Here is a 22411-nt window from a genome sequence, read left to right on the forward strand (position 1 = left end):
AGGGCCTAGGCTGAATCCAGTATTTCACCTTATATTATTGTTGCACCCTTGGGAAATTGGAAATTGTTATGACTGTGCCATAAAATTGCAATAAATGACTGGATTAGCAATACATTTTAAAATGATAGGGGTTGTTTTCCAGGAAGGGTTGATAATAGTGTAACTAGGACATTATTTATTTAGACCCCTTACATATCTGCCTGATCATGTATTACACCAAAATTATTTGTCATGATGCTTCAGACAATACTTAAATATTTAAAAATGAAAAAGTGAAAGTGTTATACATTTATTTCAGATATCATTTTTATTCCCAAATATTTAGTTTTTATTTAATTGGTTCAGTTACAACATCATTTTATTCACATTATATGCATTAACATTCTGAGTGTGTAAAGAGCAGAGATTGGAGAAAAGTCATTGTGATTTTGCATGTGTTTTGCCCATTAGCCTTTTCCTGGTGTTCTGCTCTGGCTTAAGTATTATAATATAACACTTTGGAATAAAGATACATGATAACAAACCAAAACTTGAGGCTAAAATGGCAAATATCTCTACAGCTACAGTGAACTTTCCAGGAGAGCTGACATAAGCTGGGATGAAAGTGATCCAGACTGCACAGAATATGAGCATGCTGAATGTGATGAACTTGGCTTCATTGAAGTTATCAGGCAGCTTCCGAGCTAGAAAAGCCAAAACAAAGCACAAAGCAGCTAAGAGTCCTACATAACCCAGCACGGCCCAGAAGCCTACCACAGAACCTAGATCACATTCTAGAATGACTTTATCAGTGTAGTGAGCCATGTTTTTTTGAGGTACTGGAGGCGCTAGTGCTAACCACAAAGTACAAATAATGACTTGAAAAAGAGTGCAACAGAAAACACTCATTCTCTGCACAGGCATAGAGCACTGTGGAAGACTATTGCCTGGCACAGTGGCTCTGAATGCCATCACCACTGCTATTGTTCTTGCCAGAACACAGGACATGCAAAGGGCAAAGGTGATTCCAAACGCTGTGTGGCGCAGCATACAGGACCATTTAGAGGGCTGACCAATGAAAGTAAGAGAGCAGAGGAAACACAGAGTCAGTGAGAAGAGCAAGAGGAAGCTGAGCTCAGTGTTGCTTGCCTTTACAAGTGGCGTATCTATGAAGTAGAAAAACACCAGCCCTACAGCTACGGTAAATGAAACTCCTGTTAATGCAAACACTGTCAGAAGAATTCCCATGTTTTCATCAAATGAGAGGAATTCCACTTTCTTTGGAACACAGAGGCTGTGGTTTTCATTTGACCAGTACTCCAGAGGACACCTGATGCATTCCACAGAGTCTGAAATGAGACAGAATAGTCACAGATATTACACTCATGCACCGCATATTGAATTATTACAGTAGTAAAATTTTCTATCTGTAAATGTCATTTTAAATTTCTATGTATACTTCAGTTCTAGAGTTTACATCAGCATTCAAAAATCAATTTTGTGGCAGGGACATGGATAAATACATATATTATGATGCTTCTACTCAACTTAATAGGTTTACCCCAATATTTAGATTACCTATGAAGGAATTATTATAAAAGGATTATTATATTATATTATTCACCAAATTCTTGCTATTTACAAACAACATGGAATATTAAATATTCTTAAAAACCTTAAAAATGCAATTCAATGTTTTAATCTATGCTGTAAAACATATCTTTTGAATGGTAGTGTTTTATTTTCTACAGTAAAAAAAACACATGCATTACCCGTCTCATTAGTGATTTCACCCACAGGGCACTGTACACATGCAAAGCAGCAAGGTGGTCTCCCTTTGATTTGTGCCTGTCTGAAGCCTGGTTGACAGCTCTCACTGCACACAGACCTGGGCCTCTACAACACAGTGTCAGTTAAACTCCCAGAAATGACAGCAAATCTTTTAATAATATCTAAGTTGTACTTATTGTGCACCTACCATGTCACTATTTCCAGCCCAGACTATACTGACAGGTTTCATGACAAACTGCTCATCACTTGGTAGAGAAGCATCATAGTGACCCACGGTAATAAAGACAATGTCTCCTGCTGGATTTTTCTGCCAGTTCACCAGCTCATAGCGTGCAGTAGGGTCCCCATTACTGTCAAAATACACACTCTCACCTGTAGGCATTGTAAAGTTAATGCTTTTTAAAGAATATAATACCTGAAAAAAATGCAAAAAAATAACATTATTTATTGCTTTTGTACTTATAGTGTTCTTAGTATTTCTGAAGATTTGACATTTTTTCACCTGACTTGAAAGCAGTGGATCCTTTTGGGTGCAAGTTATATTTTCAGTAGGATCATCCACTTTACAATGTGTCAGCTTTGACAGTGTGTTTTGCAAGGCATGGGCTATTGCATAAACCGCTTTGTACACATTGTTGGAAATCCTTAACTCGGACACATCAGTGAATGTGTTGTTTATTTCTTTAAGATTCTCAAATCCAGTGCAAAGCTTCTCATTCTCATCTTTTGGAGTAAACTGACACCCAAATGTTGTTTCCCAGAACTCTCTCAGAAGTGCACTAGAGGGACTCTGAGATGGATGGACTTTGACAAGAAAGTCCTTCAGACCTGGAATTTTGGACTTATTGATTGTAAAACCTATTGCACCACTAATAACTTTTGAAGTCTTTTCAGTTGCCAAGTATCTGGCAGTTATCCAGGATTCACTGCCTATCCACTGTAGGCCTGTCATGTTTTGAGCAAGGGCCTCCTCTAACAGAACATCCATTTCACTTTGGGCCAGAAATGCTACCAAAACCTTAGCTGTGCCTTGTCTGATCACTTCCACAACTTTAGCAATGCTCTCCTTGGAATTTGTTCTTAGAATTGCTTCAGAATACTCAACACATACTCCCTCTTTTCTGGCTTCTTCCATAAATGTGGCCATGCCATTGTTGCCATAGTCATTATCACTTCTGACCGCTCCTACCCAGGTCCAGCCAAAATACTTCACTAGCTGAGCCAGTGCTCTGCTCTGGAAGTAATCGCTGGGAATTGTTCTGAAAAAGGAGGGATACTCTTTTCTGTTGCTCAGACAAGCACAGGTAGCAAAATGACTGATCTGTTGGGAGGAGGTGACACATCAAATTAGAATTATGGCTCTGCTGTAGTTGCATGTTTTACCAAAAACAGGTTGATGTCCATGTACTTTACCACTGGAATCCTGAATGGTCCTGTTGCTCTTGACATCACAATAGTCGAGGAAGACTCTGACTCTCCAATGATCGCTTGCACTGCTGAATGTCCAGAACAGGTTTCTTGCGCTGTAAGTTCCTGACCATTTATCAAAGCCGTGGTTGATCTCATAGAGGCTAATGTTGAGCCGCAGCTATCAAATATCTTGTATCCAATTGAAATATTAGGAAGAAGACTGCTGTTGTTTATCTCTTCAATTCCAAATATCATGGTCTGAACAAATCGGAATTCTCTGAAGTTCAGACTAAATTAACAAAGAAAAACATTAATACACATAACAAAATAGAATTTTATGTTATCATTCACAGCTTTAACAGTATAAAGTGTTGAAAATATTTCAGATATGTACAGTTTGCTTTTCCACTTGCACAAGTCTTCAACTTTCCAATGCAAAAAAAGGATTTACTTATATTGCAGTAGCTGTAGAAGAAAAGAAGAAACAAACCTGGTGCAGGTTAGACGTTGTGGTTGCTCAGTAAATGAAAGCGCCTGCAATGTAATTTTGCTGTGAATTGAAAAAGCTCCTCCAATGATGACATCCCCATCCTTGGAAAGCACAGGGTACTCTGGGCTCCCAATCATTTGACACTTTGCCTTTTCTCCTTTTGCTTTAAAGAGACAGAGCAGCAGAAATGCATAGAGAAACATTGCAGGGGCTCTGCAGCACCACTTTATTGTTTTCTACCACTGGGACATCTTTTATATAGAGAGTGATTTTGGGGACTTGAAGTACATGATCATGTGATCATATCATATCTGAACATATCTGATCATACAGTATGATTCAGAGGGAGTTCATTTCTTTCCTACATATCTATGTATTTTATTTATCACTGAAACTAGTACTGGTCCTTGATGGAGTGCTTTTACAAAATTCTGCCTACTGTAAGGTAACAATGTTTTATTGAATATAGACTGGGACATTAAAATGAACAGTCCACTTTTTTATATTCCTTTTCTCTTTTGGTTCACCTTGGTTGCTCTGGCACCATCCACAGAGAGTTTATGTGATGATAATGATAGATAAATAGATAATTACTTTTTTTTATTCAATTTATTTTTCTACAGCTCAGCTTTCAATAAACATCTCTACTAAAAGTACAAAAGTACCACTGCTCAAAACATTGCTGATACTTTGTGGGTATTATTGAGCTTGACATATTTGTATGAACCCATCATGACTGAGATTCAGGGGTCGATATTTTAAACATCTGTCAGCCTCAGATGAGCTTTAAGTTAATATTCAGATGTGTCATATTCTGTCTCCCGTCTTTTAACAGAATGACCTGCATTTATCCCTGTGTAGTTCTTCTACATCCCTGCGTCATTTTTATCTTTATCTTTGCTTTTATCATCTTAAACATTTTTGGTCCCACTTCCTTTGGATAGACCTCTGTTTTTTCTATGGATGTTATAATGTTTAATAAACTATCTGGAGAAAACTCAGTTAATAAACATTAGAGGTAGAGTTAAGGTTAAAACTAGGGCTATGTTTAGGTTCAGCTCAACATTGTGGGCCTACTCAAGGAAGTTCAACTGTTTTGTTGCAGTTCAGGTGATCATATTACTACAAATCCTGCATTTTCATATTCAAAGTGTGGATAAAGTAACCAAAACACTTAACACATGTTAATATCACATTTAATACAGTGCATGTCCACCGTTTACCTTCAGAACATGGATTTGTTCAGTTCCATTGGAAGCAACATTTGATTTAGCTTGATGAAGCATGATCAGCTAAACTAGATATTGGATGATAACAAATAGATTGCCACAATAAAAGGTTTGGTAATGATTAAGCACACAGACTTGTTTTATTATGTACAACAAAAAAATAAAATATGTTTCTCAAGTGCCTAAGACTTATCACAGCACTATACTTGTCCTGGTTCCTGAAATACTGAACTATTCTTCAACATGAAAAATCTCCAGTTATTTGAGGCAAGAAAAAGTAGGGTATACATTATATTCTCCAGGACCTCTCCTAAGGTCAGTTATGTATGTATCTATTGACTGAGGAGGCCATTAAAAGCATTTGTTTGTGATTGTCATAAAGGAATGAATGGCCTCCTTCAATCATTCATAAAAAGACATTTCTTCCTAAATCCCACTGTGATACCCTGGTGGGTGAGTGAAGGAGGAAGTTGTAGAGGAATAGGAATATTTTATCACTCACAATGAAACAAAAATGCTAAGTGTACATCAATAACAAAATCAAGAGTCTGTCATTAATCTGGTCATTCAAGAGTCTGTCATTAATCTGCTCATTCAAGAGTCTGTCATTAATCTGGTCATTCAAGAGTCTGTCATTAATCTGCTCATTCAAGAGTCTGTCATTAATCTGCTCATTCAAGAGTCTGTCATTAATCTGGTCATTCAAGAGTCTGTCATTAATCTGGTCATTCAAGAGTCTGTCATTAATCTGCTCATTATTCAGATGTTCAGATTTCTCTGCTGCCTCTGTTGCTCTCTCACATGTCTCTCTCTACCAGAGGAAAGAAATATATTTTAGCAGGGAAAGAGCCAGTTGTGTACAGGTGCATGTGTTTAGCTATCATCCCAATCTCTCACTTCAACCAGCCATCTGAGGAAGGACAGTCATAGAAGACCAGAAATATTTTATGATGTCACTAACAATGAAACAAAAAAGCTAGATTTGGAGCGTAAAGCTCTCATCAGTAACAAAATCAGAAGTCCATCATTAATCTGGCCGTTTAGGCCAAGCTCATTGTTAAGAAGTTCAGAGTTCTCTGCTGCCTCTGTTCCTCTCTTTCAGCTTGCTCTATCTCCTGAAGGAAAAAAAAGCATTTTAGTAGGGAGAGACAATTATCCAAAGGTGCATGTGGTTACCAATCAACCAGTTCCTTTGCTCCAACCAGCCCTCCACCTTACAGGCACTGCCTGACCATGCCTCTGCTGCTACACCTGCTTAAGCTGTTTTCATGAAGATTCTGATGGAAGGTAAGAACAGAATTGATGCACACTCAAGAGCACAAAGGTGCAAACAACTCTATGGTTTAAGAACAAATCTTTAATCTGACATAGATGTTTTTTTTTTAAGATTTAAGAAAAAACTTGGGAAGATTATGGTGAATGAGGCACAGTGTTTAGCACGATAGTTACATATTCCTGTAACATAAAACTTGGCGTCATTCATATACTTATACTTATTCATATAGCCTTTCCTCTTGGGTTAGACAAAAAGAGTCACACTGCATAGGGCTGGGATCAATGTTGGATTCTGGTCACTTCGGCCCAGTCAAAGGTGGTGGTCTGAGTCAGGGTTGTGAGGAACGATGGAAGCACAGAGAGCTGGTAGATCCGGACTGAGGTTTTGTGGGTTGTAGCAGATGGGGTCTACTACAGGTCAAGAATGTTCTCTGTACTGACTCCCACTGGCTGTCCGAACAGCAGAGTCTCTTGCTGTCTTCAATCGTAGACTGAAGACTCATCTCTTTACACAGCACTGAAATGAGCATTGAACTATAAGCTGCACTTATTTTATTGTACTGCACTCTGTATTGTAGTTTATTGTATTGTATCTTATTGTTAGTGTATTGCATTGAATGGCACAGAGTTCTGCGTTCAACTCTGTTTCTTTTTCTCTTGGTGTCTGCAGTGACATATTTGTTTCAAGCAGTATCTGAGCTCAGGACTGTCTTTTTCTCTAAGCTATTGGTAGCAGAGATACTTTCTCTAGATTGACAAAGCACTTCTTTCTTTTTTTTTTTTTTTTTTTTTTTAAACCTGTCATGTCTGGCCATTTTTGCAATCGGAATGGTAATCCGAATGTACTGATGTACCAAACATATTTGTTTTCACAAGAAAAAGCTCTATAGGTTACTAAAGCCTATTCTTGTTAAAGTTTGTATTTTATTTGTTTGGCCAGGCCTGACAGGCAATAAAAGCACTTCTTGTAAGTCGCTCTCGATAAGAGCGTCTGCTAAATGCTGTAAATGTAAATGTAAATGTCCAGATCAGTGAGCAGCAGTTTGGTTTCATGCCCAGAAAGAGTACCACATATGCAATTTTTGCATTGAGAGTGTTGGTAGAGAAGTACAGAGAAGGTCAGAAGGAGCTGCATTGTGTCTTATTGGATCTAGAGAAGGCATATGATAGGGTGCCAAGACAGGAACTGTGGTACTGTATGAGGAAGTCAGGTGTAGCTGAAAAGTATGTTAGGGTGGTGCAGGACATGTATGAGGATAGTGAGACAGTGGTGAGGTGTGCAGTTGGAGTGACAAATGGTTTCAAGGTGAAGGTAGGGTTACATCAGGGATCAGCTTTGAGCCCCTTCTTGTTTGCAATGGTGATGGACAGGTTGACAGATGAGGTCAGGCAGGAGGCTCCATGGACCATGATGTTTCCAGATGACTGTAATCTGTGGTGAGAGTAGAGAGCAGGTGGAAGAGAATCTGGAGAGGTGGAGGTTTGCACTGGAGAGGAGAGGAATGAAGGTCAGTAGAGATAAGACAGAGATAAGACGGAATACATGTGTGTGAATGAGAGGGAGGCATAGAGGGAGTAGAGGTCGTAAAGGTGGATGACTTCAAATATCTTGGGTCAACCATCCAGAGCAATGGACAGTGTAGAAAAGAGGTGAAGAAGAGGGTGCAGGCAGGATGGAGTGGGTGGAGACGGATGTCAGGGCTGATGTGTGACAGAAGGATAGCAGCAAGAGTGAAAGTGAAGGTTTACAAGACAGTAGTGCGTCCTGCTATGATGTATGGTTTGGAGACTGTGGCTCTGTCTAAAAGACAGGAGGCTGAGCTGGAGGTGGCGGAGATGAAGATGCTGAGATTTTCATTGGGAGTGACAAGGATGGACAAGATTAGAAATGAGCAGATCAGAGGGACGGTCAAGGTGGAGCAGTTTGGAGATAAAGCCAGAGAGGCCAGGTTGAGATGGTTTGGACGTGTTGAGGAGGAATAGTAGACATATTGGGCAAAGAATGTTGGAGATGGAGTTGCCGGGTAGAAGGAGAAGAGGTGAATCTCAGAGAAGGTTTATGGATGTAGTGAAAGTGGACATGGAGATGGTTGGTGTGAAAGTAGAGGAGGCAATGGATAGGGCAAGATGGAGGCAGATGATCCGCTGTGGTGACTCCTAAAGGGAGCAGCCGAAAGAAGAAGAAGAAGTAGTAGATGGGGTCTAAATGATTTTGCTAATTATACAATTCCTCAAAGGCTAGATCCTCATCCTTACACATTCGTTCAGTCAGTACGTCTGAGTTCAGTCCATTTTCGAAAAGTTCCAGTCGCTCCCCGCAGGGAGAGTACGAAACTCGAGCACATACTTGGTGACTGACCTATCGCCTTCACGAATCTTAGTGAGCAGTTCCCCATTAGATTTTCCTTCATGGGGACAGTCAAAAAACAGATTGGAAGTCCTTGACAAACTGTTAATAAGTCAGGATTTTTTATGTTTGCTCAAATGGCAGTAGCCCATTCTAACACTTTGCCTGTAAGATGAGAAATCAAAAATGAAATATATGCATGACCTGAACTGGGGGACAAATTGGAAAAGTACAGAGAACACTGTAGTAAAAACCTTTTGCACTTATCCATAGAACCGTCATATTTGTCTGGCTTACTGATGTTATAGGAAGTAACTTGACCTGGAGGCGATGGGCTAACAGATGCAGACACTGCAGCTGAAGCTTTGAGAAATTATGCCTGTAAGAGCGTAGTTAGCTCTTTAAGGTGATCCGTTATTACGCTCATTTGATTCTGCTGCACATTTTGTTGTTGTGTTAAATGTGCAACAGATTGGGAGAGTTCCTCAAGGAACTTATGATGTTGCCCCCACATCCACACACACACTCACGCCTAGGGGCAATGTAGCATGTCCAATTGGCCTGACTGCATGTCTTTGAACTGTGGGAGGAAACCGGAGTACCTGGAGGAAACCCACGCAGACATGGGGAGAACATGCAAACTCCACACATGAAAGGCCCCTGGTCGGCTGGCCGGGGAATCAAACCCAGGCCTTACTTGCTGTGCGGCTTTATACACTAACTGACTAATTAGCTGTAATGAAAAACAGGTGTGACAGATTAGAATTCTAGTGAGGCTGATTGCTGAAATGAATGTTCGTTGAATGATGGCTGTGGAGTAGGAGACACATGATATGCCACTGAGTCATGGGAGTTGGGGTCCTCTAGGCCGGTCAAGGACTCAAGTGAGAAAAAAGGAAGAGGTAGAAGAAGCATTCTTGGCAGAAAGTGTGACACTAACATATGTGTCCTCATGTGTTACACCAAAAATATTTATCATGATTCTACAGATAATATAATTTTTTTCTTTTTGTGAATTTTTCATTTCATTAATGCATTCAGTTACAAAATATGTTTATTCACATTTCATGTATTTACAGTCAGCATAATGTGTGTTCTTTGTGTACAGAGCAGAGACTGGAGAAAAGTCATTGTGATTTTGCATGTGTTTTGCCCATTAGCTTTTTCCTGGTGTTCTGCTCTGGCTTAAGCATTATAATATAACATTTTGGAATAAAGATACACAACAGCAAACTGAAGCTTGAGGCCAAAATGGCAAATATCTCCACAGCTACAGTGAACTTTCCAGGAGAGCTGACATAAGCTGGGATGAAAGTGATCCAGACTGCACAGAATATGAGCATGCTGAATGTGATGAACTTGGCTTCATTGAAGTTATCAGGCAGCTTCCGTGCTAGAAAAGCCAAAACAAAGCACAAAGCAGCTAAGAGTCCTACATAACCCAGCACGGCCCAGAAGCCTACCACAGAACCTAGATCACATTCTAGAATGACTTTATCAGTGTAGTGAGCCATGTTTTTTTGAGGTACTGGAGGCGCTAGTGCTAACCACAAAGTACAAATAATGACTTGAAAAAGAGTGCAACAGAAAACACTCATTCTCTGCACAGACATAGAGCACTGTGGAAGACTATTGCCTGGCACAGTGGCTCTGAATGCCATCACCACTGCTATTGTTCTTGCCAGAACACAGGACATGCAAAGGGCAAAGATGATCCCAAACGCTGTGTGGCGCAGCATACAGGACCATTTAGAGGGCTGACCAATGAAAGTAAGAGAGCAGAGGAAACACAGAGTCAGTGAGAAGAGGAGCAGGAAGCTGAGCTCAGTGTTGCTTGCCTTTACAAGTGGCGTATCTATGAAGTAGAAAAACACCAGCCCTACAGCTACGGTAAATGAAACTCCTGTTAATGCAAACACTGTCAGAAGAATTCCCATGTTTTCATCAAATGAGAGGAATTCCACTTTCTTTGGAACACAGAGGCTGTGGTTGTCATTTGACCAGTACTCCAGAGGACACCTGATGCATTCCACAGAGTCTGAAATGAGACAGAATAGTCGCAGATATTACACTCATGCACCGCATATTGAATTATTGAATTAACAGTATTAAAGATTTCTATGTATACTTCAGTTCTAGAGTTTACATCAGCATTCAACTGAACAGGAACATGGATAAATACATATATTATTATGCTTCTACTCAACTTAATAGGTTTAACCTAATTTGTAGGGGGCTATGAAAAATTAAGAAACTAACATTAAGAATGCCTTATGTATGTGGCAGGTAACATGTCAATGAATTTTCTTAAGTGAATATTATATCATATATTATTTTATATTATATTATAATATATAATATAATGAATAATCTAATCTAATATATTATATTATATATTATATTATATTAATTTCTACAAAGCAAATTTCTACAGTGAAAAAAAACACATGCATTACCCGTCTCATTAGTGATTTCACCCACAGGGCACTGTACACATGCAAAGCAGCAAGGTGGTCTCCCTTTGATTTGTGCCTGTCTGAAGCCTGGTTGACAGCTCTCACTGCACACAGACCTGGGCCTCTACAACACAGTGTCAGTTAAACTCCCAGAAATGACAGCAAATCTTTTAATAATATCTAAGTTGTACTTATTGTGCACCTACCATGTCACTATTTCCAGCCCAGACTATACTGACAGGTTTCATGACAAACTGCTCATCACTTGGTAGAGACGCATCATAGTGACCCACGGTAATAAAGACAATGTCTCCTGCTGGATTTTTCTGCCAGTTCACCAGCTCATAGCGTGCAGTAGGGTCCCCATTACTGTCAAAATACACACTCTCACCTGTAGGCATTGTAAAGTTAACACTCTGTAAAGAATGGAATACCTGAAAAATTTGGGAAAACATTAGCATTTTTATAAGTCTATTTGTGTTCTTGTAATGTTCTAATTATTTCTACAGTCTTTACATTTTCCTACCTGACTTGACAACAGTGCATCCTTTTTGGTGCAAGTAATATTTTCATCAGCTGTGCAAGCCAGTGTGTTTTGCAAGGCATGGGCTATTGCATAAACTGCTTTGTACACATTGTTGGAAATCCTTAACTCGGACACATCAGTGAATGTGTTGTTTATTTCTTTAAGATTCTCAAATCCAGTGCAAAGCTTCTCATTCGCATCTTTTGGAGTAAACTGACACCCAAATGTTGTTTCCCAGAACTCTCTCAGAAGTGCACTAGAGGGACTCTGAGATGGATGGACTTTCACAAGAAAATCCTTTAGACCTGGAATTTTGGACTTATTGATTGTAAAACCTATTGCACCACTAATAACTTTTGAAGTCTTTTCAGTTGCCAAGTATCTGGCAGTTATCCAGGATTCACTGCCTATCCACTGTAGGCCTGTCATGTTTTGAGCAAGGGCCTCCTCTAACAGAACATCCATTTCACTCAGAGCCAAAAATGCTACCAAAACCTTAGCTGTGCCTTGTCTGATCACTTCCACAACTTTAGCAATGCTCTCCTTGGAATTTGTTCTTAGAATGGCTTCAGAATACTCAACACATACTCCCTCTTTTCTGGCTTCTTCCATAAATGTGGCCATGCCATTGTTGCCATAGTCATTATCACTTCTGACCGCTCCTACCCAGGTCCAGCCAAAATACTTCACTAGCTGAGCCAGTGCTCTGCTCTGGAAGTAATCGCTGGGAATTGTTCTGAAAAAGGAGGGATACTCTTTTCTGTTGCTCAGACAAGCACAGGTAGCAAAATGACTGATCTGTTGGGAGGAGGTGACACATCAAATTAGAATTATGGCTCTGCTGTAGTTGCATGTTTTACCAAAAACAGGTTGATGTCCATGTACTTTACCACTGGAATCCTGAATGGTCCTGTTGCTCTCAACATCACAATAGTCGAGGAAGACTCTGACTCTCCAATGATCGCTTGCACTGCTGAATGCCCAGAGCAGGTTTCTTGTGCTGTAAGTTCTTGGCCATTTATCAAAGCCATCACTGATCTCATAGAGGCTAATGTTGAGCTGCAGCTATCAAATATCTTGTATCCAATTGAAATATTAGGAAGAAGACTGCTGTTGTTTATCTCTTCAATTCCAAATATCATGGTCTGAACAAATCGGAATTCTCTGAAGTCAAAACTATATAAAACAACAAACATATTAATAAAATCATAGCATAATACAATTTCATCTTTCAGTCATTTACAGTTTTACTAGTATACAGTGTTGCAAACATTCATAAAAAGTTTGTGTTTTCAGTTCCTCTTACACAGGACCTCACTATTCCCTCCCAGTTCAAGCAAAGGATTTAGTTTGGATGGCAGTGGTAGTAGAATGAAAGAAGAAACAAACCTGGTACAGGTTAGACCTTGTGGTTTCTCAGTAAACAACATTGTCTCTAAAGTAATGTTGCTGTGAATTGAAAAAGCTCCTCCAATGATGACATCCCCATCCTTGGAAAGCACAGGGTCCTCTGGGCTCCCAATCATTTGGCACTTCGCCTTTTCTCCTTTTGCTTTAAAGAGACAGAGCAGCAGAAATGCATAGAGAAACATTGCATGGGCTCTGCAGGACCACTTTATTGTGCTTTACAGCTGGGAGATCTTTTATACAGAGAGTGATAGCCCATTTTGGGCACTTGAAGCATGTGATCATGTGATCATACTGTATGAACCAGAGGGAGTTTAAAATACATAGATATGTAGGAAAGAAATAATTATCACTGAAACTAGTACTGGTCCTTGATAGAGTACTTTTACAGAATTCTGCCTACTGTGAGGTCGCTTAATGTTTTATTGAATATAGCCTGGGACATTAACATGAGCAGTCCCCTTTTTTATATTCTTTTTCTGTCTTGGTTGCTCTGACACCATCCACTGAGACTTTATGTGATGATGATAGATCATTGAGTTTGAAATATTTGTATGAACCCATCGTGACTGAGATTCAGGGGTCGATATTTTAAACATCTGTCAGCCTCAGATCAGCTTTAAGTTAATATTCAGATGTGTCATATTCTGTCTCCCGTCTTTTAACAGAATGACCTGCATTTATCCCTGTGTAGTTCTTCTACATCCCTGCATCATTTTTATCTTTATCTTTGCTTTTATCATCTTAAACATTTTTGGTCCCACTTCATTTGGGTAGCCCTCTGTATTTTCTATAGATGTTGTAATGTTTAATAAACCTTCAGGAGAAAGCTCAGCTAATAAACATTACAAGTAGAGTTAAGGTTAAAACCAGGGCTATGTTTAGGTTCAGATCAACACTGTAGGCCTACTTAAGGAAATGATCAACAAATTCAGTTTAGTTGACCCTATTACTACAAATCCTGCATTTTCACATTCAAAGTATGGATAAAATAACCACATGTGTTAATATCACATTTATTGCAGTGGCCACCATTTACCTCCTGAACAAGGATTTGTCCGGGTCCATTAATTCAAAAGTTTTATTGTCATATACATGGCAGAACAGGCAGTTACAGCAGTCTAGTGTATATAAGGTGCAGTTATTAACTGCAAAGTTGGTCAGAGTTAAAGCAGTTCAGAATGGGAGGGGGGAGAGGTGGTGAGTGAGGTGTTCACAAGCCTGATGGCCTGTGAATAGAAACTGTTGGTCAGTCTTGTAGTCCTGGACTTCACACTCCTGTAGCGCCTGCCTGAAAGTCAGAGTGTGATCAGTCTGTGCTGGTGGTGTGTACTTTCCCTGATTATTTTGTGGGCCCTCCTGATGAACCTAGTGTGATAAATGTCCTGTAGTGAGGGGACGGCTGCTCCTGAAATGGACTGGGCAGTTTTGATCACACGTTGGAGAGCCTTTCTGTCCTGAGCAGTGCAGTTTCCATACCAGACTGTGATGGAGCTGGTAAGAACACTCTCGATCGTACTCCTGTAGAAGGTGCTGAGAATTTTGGCTTGCATGCCAAATTTCCCCAGCCTTCTCAGAAAGTACATGAGACCAGGTCAGATCCTGACTGATGTGGATGCCAAGGAATTTGAAGGTTTTCACCCTCTCCACCTCTGTCTCACCTACATACAGGGGTGTGTGCAGCTCCCATTTCCTCCTTAAACAACAATCATTTCCTTGGTCTTTTCTGCATTCAAGCGAAGATTGTTGTCATGACACCAGGCTGCCAGCTCAGTCACTTCCTTCCTGTAAGCTGTCTCATCCCCAACAGTGATCAAACCAAAGACTGTGGTATCATCAGCAAACTTGATGATTCTGGTGTTGTTCTGGGAGGCCATGCAGTCATAAGTGCGTGTGCAGAAGGGGGCTCAGCATACAGTGCTGGGGGACCCCTGTGCTCACAGTTCTTGTCCTGGATGTGCAGCTGCCGACTCTGACTCACTGGGGTCTGTCTGTTAGAAAGTTCAACACCCAGTTGCAGAGGGCGGGTGTCAGTCCAAGGGTGGGGAGCTTTTATGAGAGTTTATATGGGATGACTGCGTTAAATGCATATTAAATGCGTAGCCCTAGCTTTTAGCCTAGCATGTAACCCACCTATCTTGCCCCGCTTTGGCTACGCTGGTCTGGGGCACTCATGGGCTGGAGGTTAAGGAACTGGCCCGGTGACCAGAAGGTTGCTGGTTCGATCCCCAGCACCAACAGTACATGACTGAGGTGTCCTTGAGCAAGACACCTAATCCCCAACTGCTCCCTGGGCGCTGTGGATAGGGCTGTCGCTCTGGGCAAGTGTGCTTGCTGCCCCCTAGTGTGTGTGCTCACTAGTATATGTGGTGTTTCACTTCATGGATGGGTTAAATGGGTCTAATAAGAATGACTTAACTGAACTCACCTGTAGCTGGGGCTGCTGAGCCTTGCTGGCTGGTGCTGGTGGAGCACGAGCATATAAGAAATTTGAAGTCCGAAAGGCTAAAGGTAAGTTCATGACGAACTTTATCGATCTCCAGGAGTGCCTCTCAAGTGTAACTTTAAACTCTAACTCTACTGTAAATTTAAAATAAATACTAAACTTAAATTAAAAAATAAATAGTGTTCTTTGCATATGGCATATGCCATGGTGGGTGCCATCTTGGATGTAGAAGGAAGGAACATTGGAAGGAACATTTGATTTAGCTTGATAAAGCATGATAACAAATAGATTGCCACACTAAAAGATATGGTCATGATTAAGCAAATACATTGAAATAATGAAATTGTGACTTATTTTATTACATATAAGAAAAAAAATAAAACACATTTCTCAAGTGCCTAAGACGTAACACAGCACTATACCTGTCCTGGTTCCTGAAATACTGGACTATTTTTTAAGATGAAAAATGTCTTTTAGGCAAGAAAAAGTAGGGTATATACTTTACATTATATGTTCCAGGACTTCTTCTAATGTCAGTTATTTATGCATCTTGTGACTGAGGAGGCCATTAAAAGACTTTGTTTGTGATTATCATGAAGGAGCAATGGGCCTCAACCATTCATAAAAAGGCATTTCTTCCTAAATCCCATTGTGATACCCTGGTGGGTGAGTGAGGAAGGAGGCACAGGACTATTTTATCAAAATGAAACAAAAATGCTAAGTGTTCAATAATAACAAAATGAAAAGTCTGTCATTAATCTTGTCATTCAGGCTAAGCTCATTATTCAGATGTTCAGACTTCTCTGCTGCCTCTGTTGCTCCCTCACATGCCACATACCCCCACCACCTGAGGCCGGGCAACCGACTAGAAGCCGACAACACCCCCCACCCAGGGCAGAGGAAATCAGCAACCAACATTTGGTGACCAGAGTCCCCAGCCTATGGACCATCTGTAACTTAAAAGACTATAAAACCCAATATCACTGGGTGATCTCAAGATTGGCATCTTTCATGCAGTGGTGCCACTGGACAGTGGCATGGTCCTAACAGAGAATGTGGAGAATGGCATATTTTTGCAGGAAACAGGAGTCAATAGGATCTGCCAGTGCCATTTAGTTTAGTCCAGTGTCTATTAAAAGCAAGCATTGCCCAACCATTCAATTTAATGTGGCATACAATAAGCATTGAATTTAGACACCATGTTGACTTTTCTATAGATGGAACAGATCCAAACAGTCCCCAACAAGTACTATGGGACTGCTCCAATTACTGCTCAACTCCTCTGTTATTTACATATTGAGCATGGCCTTTAGGTTCTCATGAACTACAGTTTTCTTGTGTTCAAGTAACCTCTAGGGATGGCTGTTATCAGCTAGACCCAGAGGGGTCACAATGTGGTGGTCTGGTATAGCAGATTTGAAAACCCATTGGAAAGTTCTGTATGCAACCTAGCGTTTTCTGGTTACCACATGCAACTAAAGCGTGTTGGTCTCAAAAAAATATGGAGCGCTGGAGCAAAAACCCACAACATTTATGAGATTCCCTTTCAGATATGGCTTACTTACAGGGAACACAGTGTAGTTTAGAGAAACTAAGAGAAACTAGTTGTGCTACTAGTTGTACTAGTTGGGCTTGTTGTTCCAATTGCTGGTGGGCTAGTGACTCAAGCGAGTGTGTGACTCAGGACAAGACTTGTTCATGTCAGCCAAGCAACTGTCCTTGTTCAGCCAAAGCATTTTAAAAAGCCTCCGGATCCACCACCTGCCTGTTAGGTGAGGTATTATGTAATATGCCAAGAAGACTCAAACATTCGCGGTTAGACAACACAAATAAGGCTTTACCGTTAGAATCAGAATCCAAGATCATAGTCACAAAACAATGGGAGGCAGGGGTCAAATCCAAAAGGTGCATTACCTTAATATATGCTATGTGACTATAGCACAATAATTTTAGACTTATACTTTGTAGTATTTCCCTTTAAAAATATGGTTTATGTGATTTGCATTTCATTGCATTCTATTTTTATTTACGTTCTGCACAGCATCCAAATGTTTTTAGAAAATTCACACCACTATTGTTTTCCCCAGAACACAGGATGAAGGTGATTCCAAACACTGTGTGACACAGCAACCAGGACCACTCAGAGTGCGAATCAATGAAAGTAAATGAACAGAATAAAAACATAACAGTGAGAAGAACAGCAGGAGGGAAGCTCCGATTTGTTTGCTCTGACAAAGGGAGTGTGTTTTTAATTAGAAATTAAATACAGACTAATATTGTTAGTCCTGTTCCAGAAGGAGAGGACCAGTACTATGAACACAGCTCAAGGAAAACAATTATGATGATTGAATGAAACCAAACATTGTTCTATGGTTTTATTTATGCCATTGTTCAGGATCAGCAACCTAAATAGTAAAAGGAGAATACAAAATAGACATTAGATCATTTCCTTTGAAGCATTCCATGCCTGAAATTATCTTGTTACTGATCTTCACTCCCTTTTGCACATGGTATACAGTCATAGTAGCAAGTAGGCCTTCCTTTATGTCAGTTTCCTGCAGGCTGATTCCAGTGTTTCACTATATATTATTGATATACCCTTGAAAATTTAGAAAAATATTATGACTGTGACTCGGACTGACATAAAATGATTTTTTAAGCAGTACATGTAAAATGGTGGGGGTGGTTTTGCAGTGATAGTAGGTGATAGTGCAAGTAGGTTGTCATTTAATTAGACCTCTAAAATATGTCCTCATGTGCTACACCAAAATTATCTATCATGTTCCCACAGATAACTTAAATTATTCATATTTTTAATGTATTTATTTTTGTAGAATTTTTCATTTTATTAATTTGTTCAGTTAGAAAATATGTTTATTCACATTTCATGTATTTACAGTCAGCATAATGTGTGTTCTTTGTGTACAGAGCAGAGACTGGAGAAAAGTCATTGTGATTTTACATGTGTTTTGCCCATTAGCTTTTTCCTGGTGTTCTGCTCTGGCTTAAGTATTATAATATAACATTTTGGAATAAAGATACACAACAGCAAACTGAAGCTTGAGGCCAAAATGGCAAATATCTCTACAGCTACAGTGAACTTTCCAGGAGAGCTGACATAAGCTGGGATGAAAGTGATCCAGACTGCACAGAATATGAGCATGCTGAATGTGATGAACTTGGCTTCATTGAAGTTATCAGGCAGCTTCCGAGCTAGAAAAGCCAAAACAAAGCACAAAGCAGCTAAGAGTCCTACATAACCCAGCACGGCCCAGAAGCCTACCACAGAACCTAGATCACATTCTAGAATGACTTTATCAGTGTAGTGAGCCATGTTTTTTTGAGGTACTGGAGGCGCTAGTGCTAACCACAAAGTACAAATAATGACTTGAAAAAGAGTGCAACAGAAAACACTCATTCTCTGCACAGGCATAGAGCACTGTGGAAGACTATTGCCTGGCACAGTGGCTCTGAATGCCATCACCACTGCTATTGTTCTTGCCAGAACACAGGACATGCAAAGGGCAAAGGTGATTCCAAACGCTGTGTGGCGCAGCATACAGGACCATTTAGAGGGCTGACCAATGAAAGTAAGAGAGCAGAGGAAACACAGAGTCAGTGAGAAGAGCAGGAAGAAACTGAGCTCAGTGTTGCTTGCCTTTACAAGTGGCGTATCTATGAAGTAGAAAAACACCAGCCCTACAGCTACGGTAAATGAAACTCCCGTTAATGCAAACACTGTCAGAAGAATTCCCATGTTTTCATCAAATGAGAGGAATTCCACTTTCTTTGGAACACAGAGGCTGTGGTTTTCATTTGACCAGTACTCCAGAGGACACCTGATGCATTCCACAGAGTCTGAAATGAGAATAGTCACAGATATTACACTCATGCACCGCATATTGAATTATTACAGTAGTAAAATTTTCTATCTGTAAATGTCATTTTAAATTTCTATGTATACTTCAGTTCTAAAGTTTGGCATCAGCATTCAAAAGATTGAAATCACTGTTTTCACTAATAAAAAATCAATGATATGGCAGGAACATGTATAAAATACATATGATGCTTCTACTTAACATGTTTCAGCTCATTTCTAGGGGCTTTAAAGAATGACAAAACCAATATTAAGAATGCCTTATGCATGTGGCAACATTTCAAGGAATATTATAAACTTATTATATTATTATAGTATATTATAGTATAGTATAGTATAGTATAGTATAGTATAGTATAGTATATTACCCATCTGTTTCTTGGTGTTTACAAAGAACATAGAATATTAAATACAACCTCTTAAAATATAATACTTTAATGTTTGATGTAAACTTTATATCTTTTGAATGGTAGTGTTTTATCTCCTACAGTGAAAAAAAACACATGCATTACCCGTCTCATTAGTGATTTCACCCACAGGGCACTGTACACATGCAAAGCAGCAAGGTGGTCTCCCCTTGATTTGTGCCTGTCTGAAGCCTGGTTGACAGCTCTCACTGCACACAGACCTGGGCCTCTGCAACACAGTGTCAGTTAAACTCCCAGAAATGACAGCAAATCTTTTAATAATATCTAAGTTGTACTTATTGTGCACCTACCATGTCACTATTTCCAGCCCAGACTATACTGACAGGTTTCATGACAAACTGCTCATCACTTGGTAGAGAAGCATCATAGTGACCCACGGTAATAAAGACAATGTCTCCTGCTGGATTTTTCTGCCAGTTCACCAGCTCATAGCGTGCAGTAGGGTCCCCATTACTGTCAAAATACACACTCTCACCTGTAGGCATTGTAAAGTTAACACTCTGCAAAGAATATAATACCTGAAAAATTTGGATAAAAAAAAAACATTAGCATTTTTATAAGTCTATTTGTGTTCTTGTAATGTTCTAATTATTTCTACAGTCTTTACATTTTCCTACCTGACTTGACAACAGTGCATCCTTTTTGGTGCAAGTAATATTTTCATCAGCTGTGCAAGCCAGTGTGTTTTGCAAGGCATGGGCTATTGCATAAACCGCTTTGTACACATTGTTGGAAATCCTTAACTCGGACACATCAGTGAATGTGTTGTTTATTTCTTTAAGATTCTCAAATCCAGTGCAAAGCTTCTCATTCTCATCTTTTGGAGTAAACTGACACCCAAAAGTTGTTTCCCAGAACTCTCTCAGAAGTGCACTAGAGGGACTCTGAGATGGATGGACTTTCACAAGAAAGTCCTTCAGACCTGGAATTTTATAATTATTGATTGTAACACCTATTGCACCACTAATAACTTTTGAAGTCTTTTCAGTTGCCAAGTATCTGGCAGTTATCCAGGACTCACTGCCTATCCACTGTAGGCCTGTCATGTTTTGAGCAAGGGCCTCCTCTAACAGAACATCCATTTCGCTCTGGGCCAGAAATGCTACCAAAACCTTAGCTGTGCCTTGTCTGATCACTTCCACAACTTTAGCAATGCTCTGCTTGGAATTTGTTCTTAGAATGGCTTCAGAATACTCAACACATACTCCCTCTTTTCTGGCTTCTTCCATAAATGTGGCCATGCCATTGTTGCCATAGTCATTATCACTTCTGACCGCTCCTACCCAGGTCCAGCCAAAATACTTCACTAGCTGAGCCAGTGCTCTGCTCTGGAAGTAATCGCTGGGAATTGTTCTGAAAAAGGAGGGATACTCTTTTCTGTTGCTCAGACAAGCACAGGTAGCAAAATAACTGATCTGTTGGGAGGAGGTGACACATCAAATTAGAATTATGGCTCTGCTGTAGTTGCATGTTTTACCAAAAACAGGTTGATGTCCATGTACTTTACCACTGGAATCCTGAATGGTCCTGTTGCTCTCAACATCACAATAGTCGAGGAAGACTCTGACTCTCCAATGATCGCTTGCACTGCTGAATGCCCAGAACAGGTTTCTTGTGCTGTAAGTTCCTGGCCATTTATCAAAGCCATGGAAACTAATGTTGAGCTGCAGCTATCAAATATCTTGTATCCAATTGAAATATTAGGAAGAAGACTGCTGTTGTTTATCTCTTCAATTCCAAATATCATGGTCTGAACAAACTGGAATTCTCTGAAGTCTAAACTAAATAAAGCAACAAATATATTAATAAAATCATAGCATAATACAATTTCATCTTTCAGTCATTTACAGTTTTACTAGTATACACTGTTGCAAACATTCATAAAAAGTTTGTGTTTTCAGTTCCTCTTACACAGGACCTCACTATTACCTCCCAGTTCAAGCAAAGGATTTAGTTTGGATGGCAGTGGTAGTAGAATGAAAGAAGAAACAAACCTGGTACAGGTTAGACCTTGTGGTTTCTCAGTAAACAACATTGTCTCTAAAGTAATGTTGCTGTGAACTGAAAAAGCTCCTCCAATGATGACATCCCCATCCTTGGAAAGCACAGGGTACTCTGGGCTCCCAATCATTTGGCACTTCGCATTTTCTCCTTTTGTTTTAAAAACATAGAGCAGCAGAAATGCATAGAGAAACATTGCATGGGCTCTGCAGCACTACTCCATTTCCCTTTACAACTGGGAGATCTTTTATGTAGAGAGCGATAGCCCATTTTGGGCACTTGAACCATGTGACCATGTGATCATATTGTTTCTGTACATGTGATCATACAGTATGATCTAGTGGGGAGTTATGCATCTTCCCTTCATAAAAATCTGTTTTAAATATCAATGAAAGTACTATTGATCATACATGGCCTTCAGAGAATCACTAGAATGATGGAATTTCCCTGCTTACATTAGCAGTTTAAATCAAATATTTAAATATAAATATGGAGTCAAAGTATAAAATGTTGCCTTTTTGCGGACTGATGTTTTTGACTTCTGTCTCTTTCCTCTAGGCGAACTTCTTGTTTTATTAGATTTGGACTGGGTCATTGACTTGGTCATTCCAAATGTTTTATTGTTTTTCTTTCTGATGGTACTTTGTGAGTATTATTGAATTTGAAATATTTGCATGAGCCCGTCATGACAGAGTGAGATTCAGGGGTTCATATTATATATTTTTCAGGCCCAAACCAGCTCTAGTGTA

At 39.7% G+C, this 22411-nt stretch overlaps 3 protein-coding genes across 3 annotated transcripts; all 3 read right to left on the reverse strand.

The window, feature by feature from the left end:
- Positions 1 to 417: 417 nt before the first annotated feature.
- Positions 418 to 3876, reverse strand: LOC108434094 (extracellular calcium-sensing receptor-like). The gene is made up of 6 exons (XM_037540272.1): positions 3671 to 3876; positions 3184 to 3469; positions 2273 to 3091; positions 1958 to 2185; positions 1752 to 1875; positions 418 to 1328 (listed from the first exon to the last, which is right to left on the reverse strand). The coding sequence occupies exons 1-6, from the start codon at positions 3871 to 3873 to the stop codon at positions 418 to 420; spliced, it is 2571 nt and encodes an 856-aa protein (XP_037396169.1). The 5' UTR covers positions 3874 to 3876.
- A 5772-nt stretch (positions 3877 to 9648) lies between these two features.
- Positions 9649 to 13098, reverse strand: LOC108434095 (extracellular calcium-sensing receptor-like). The gene is made up of 6 exons (XM_017709007.2): positions 12893 to 13098; positions 12394 to 12679; positions 11504 to 12301; positions 11184 to 11411; positions 10978 to 11101; positions 9649 to 10559 (listed from the first exon to the last, which is right to left on the reverse strand). Exons 1-6 carry the CDS (start codon positions 13093 to 13095, stop codon positions 9649 to 9651), a joined length of 2550 nt encoding a protein of 849 aa, XP_017564496.1. The 5' UTR covers positions 13096 to 13098.
- Positions 13099 to 18303: 5205 nt separating this feature from the next.
- On the reverse strand, positions 18304 to 21858 carry LOC108434096 (extracellular calcium-sensing receptor-like). The gene is made up of 6 exons (XM_037540271.1): positions 21656 to 21858; positions 21169 to 21442; positions 20279 to 21076; positions 19952 to 20179; positions 19746 to 19869; positions 18304 to 19214 (listed from the first exon to the last, which is right to left on the reverse strand). Exons 1-6 carry the CDS (start codon positions 21856 to 21858, stop codon positions 18304 to 18306), a joined length of 2538 nt encoding a protein of 845 aa, XP_037396168.1.
- Between the last annotated feature and the right edge of the window lie 553 nt (positions 21859 to 22411).

This window comes from Pygocentrus nattereri, chromosome 7, assembly GCF_015220715.1.
Source record: "Pygocentrus nattereri isolate fPygNat1 chromosome 7, fPygNat1.pri, whole genome shotgun sequence".
Classification (NCBI taxonomy): Eukaryota; Metazoa; Chordata; class Actinopteri; order Characiformes; family Serrasalmidae; genus Pygocentrus; species Pygocentrus nattereri.

Bases quoted from the DNA above. Each gene is read 5' to 3' on its own strand.
- LOC108434094 (XM_037540272.1), bottom strand. From the start codon at position 3,873: ATGTTTCTCTATGCATTTCTGCTGCTCTGTCTCTTTAAAGCAAAAGGA. The intron at 3,092-3,183 runs GTAAAGTACATG...TCCTCCCAACAG, and splicing joins GACCATTCAGGATTCCAGTG to ATCAGTCATTTTGCTACCTG. The intron at 2,186-2,272 runs GTGAAAAAATGT...CATTTTTTTCAG, and splicing joins ATCCACTGCTTTCAAGTCAG to GTATTATATTCTTTAAAAAG.
- LOC108434095 (XM_017709007.2), bottom strand. From the start codon at position 13,095: ATGTTTCTCTATGCATTTCTGCTGCTCTGTCTCTTTAAAGCAAAAGGA. The intron at 11,412-11,503 runs GTAGGAAAATGT...CAAATTTTTCAG, and splicing joins ATGCACTGTTGTCAAGTCAG to GTATTCCATTCTTTACAGAG. The intron at 11,102-11,183 runs GTAGGTGCACAA...ACTGTGTTGTAG, and splicing joins GGGCTGGAAATAGTGACATG to AGGCCCAGGTCTGTGTGCAG.
- LOC108434096 (XM_037540271.1), bottom strand. From the start codon at position 21,858: ATGTTTCTCTATGCATTTCTGCTGCTCTATGTTTTTAAAACAAAAGGA. The intron at 21,077-21,168 runs GTAAAGTACATG...TCCTCCCAACAG, and splicing joins GACCATTCAGGATTCCAGTG to ATCAGTTATTTTGCTACCTG. The intron at 20,180-20,278 runs GTAGGAAAATGT...CAAATTTTTCAG, and splicing joins ATGCACTGTTGTCAAGTCAG to GTATTATATTCTTTGCAGAG.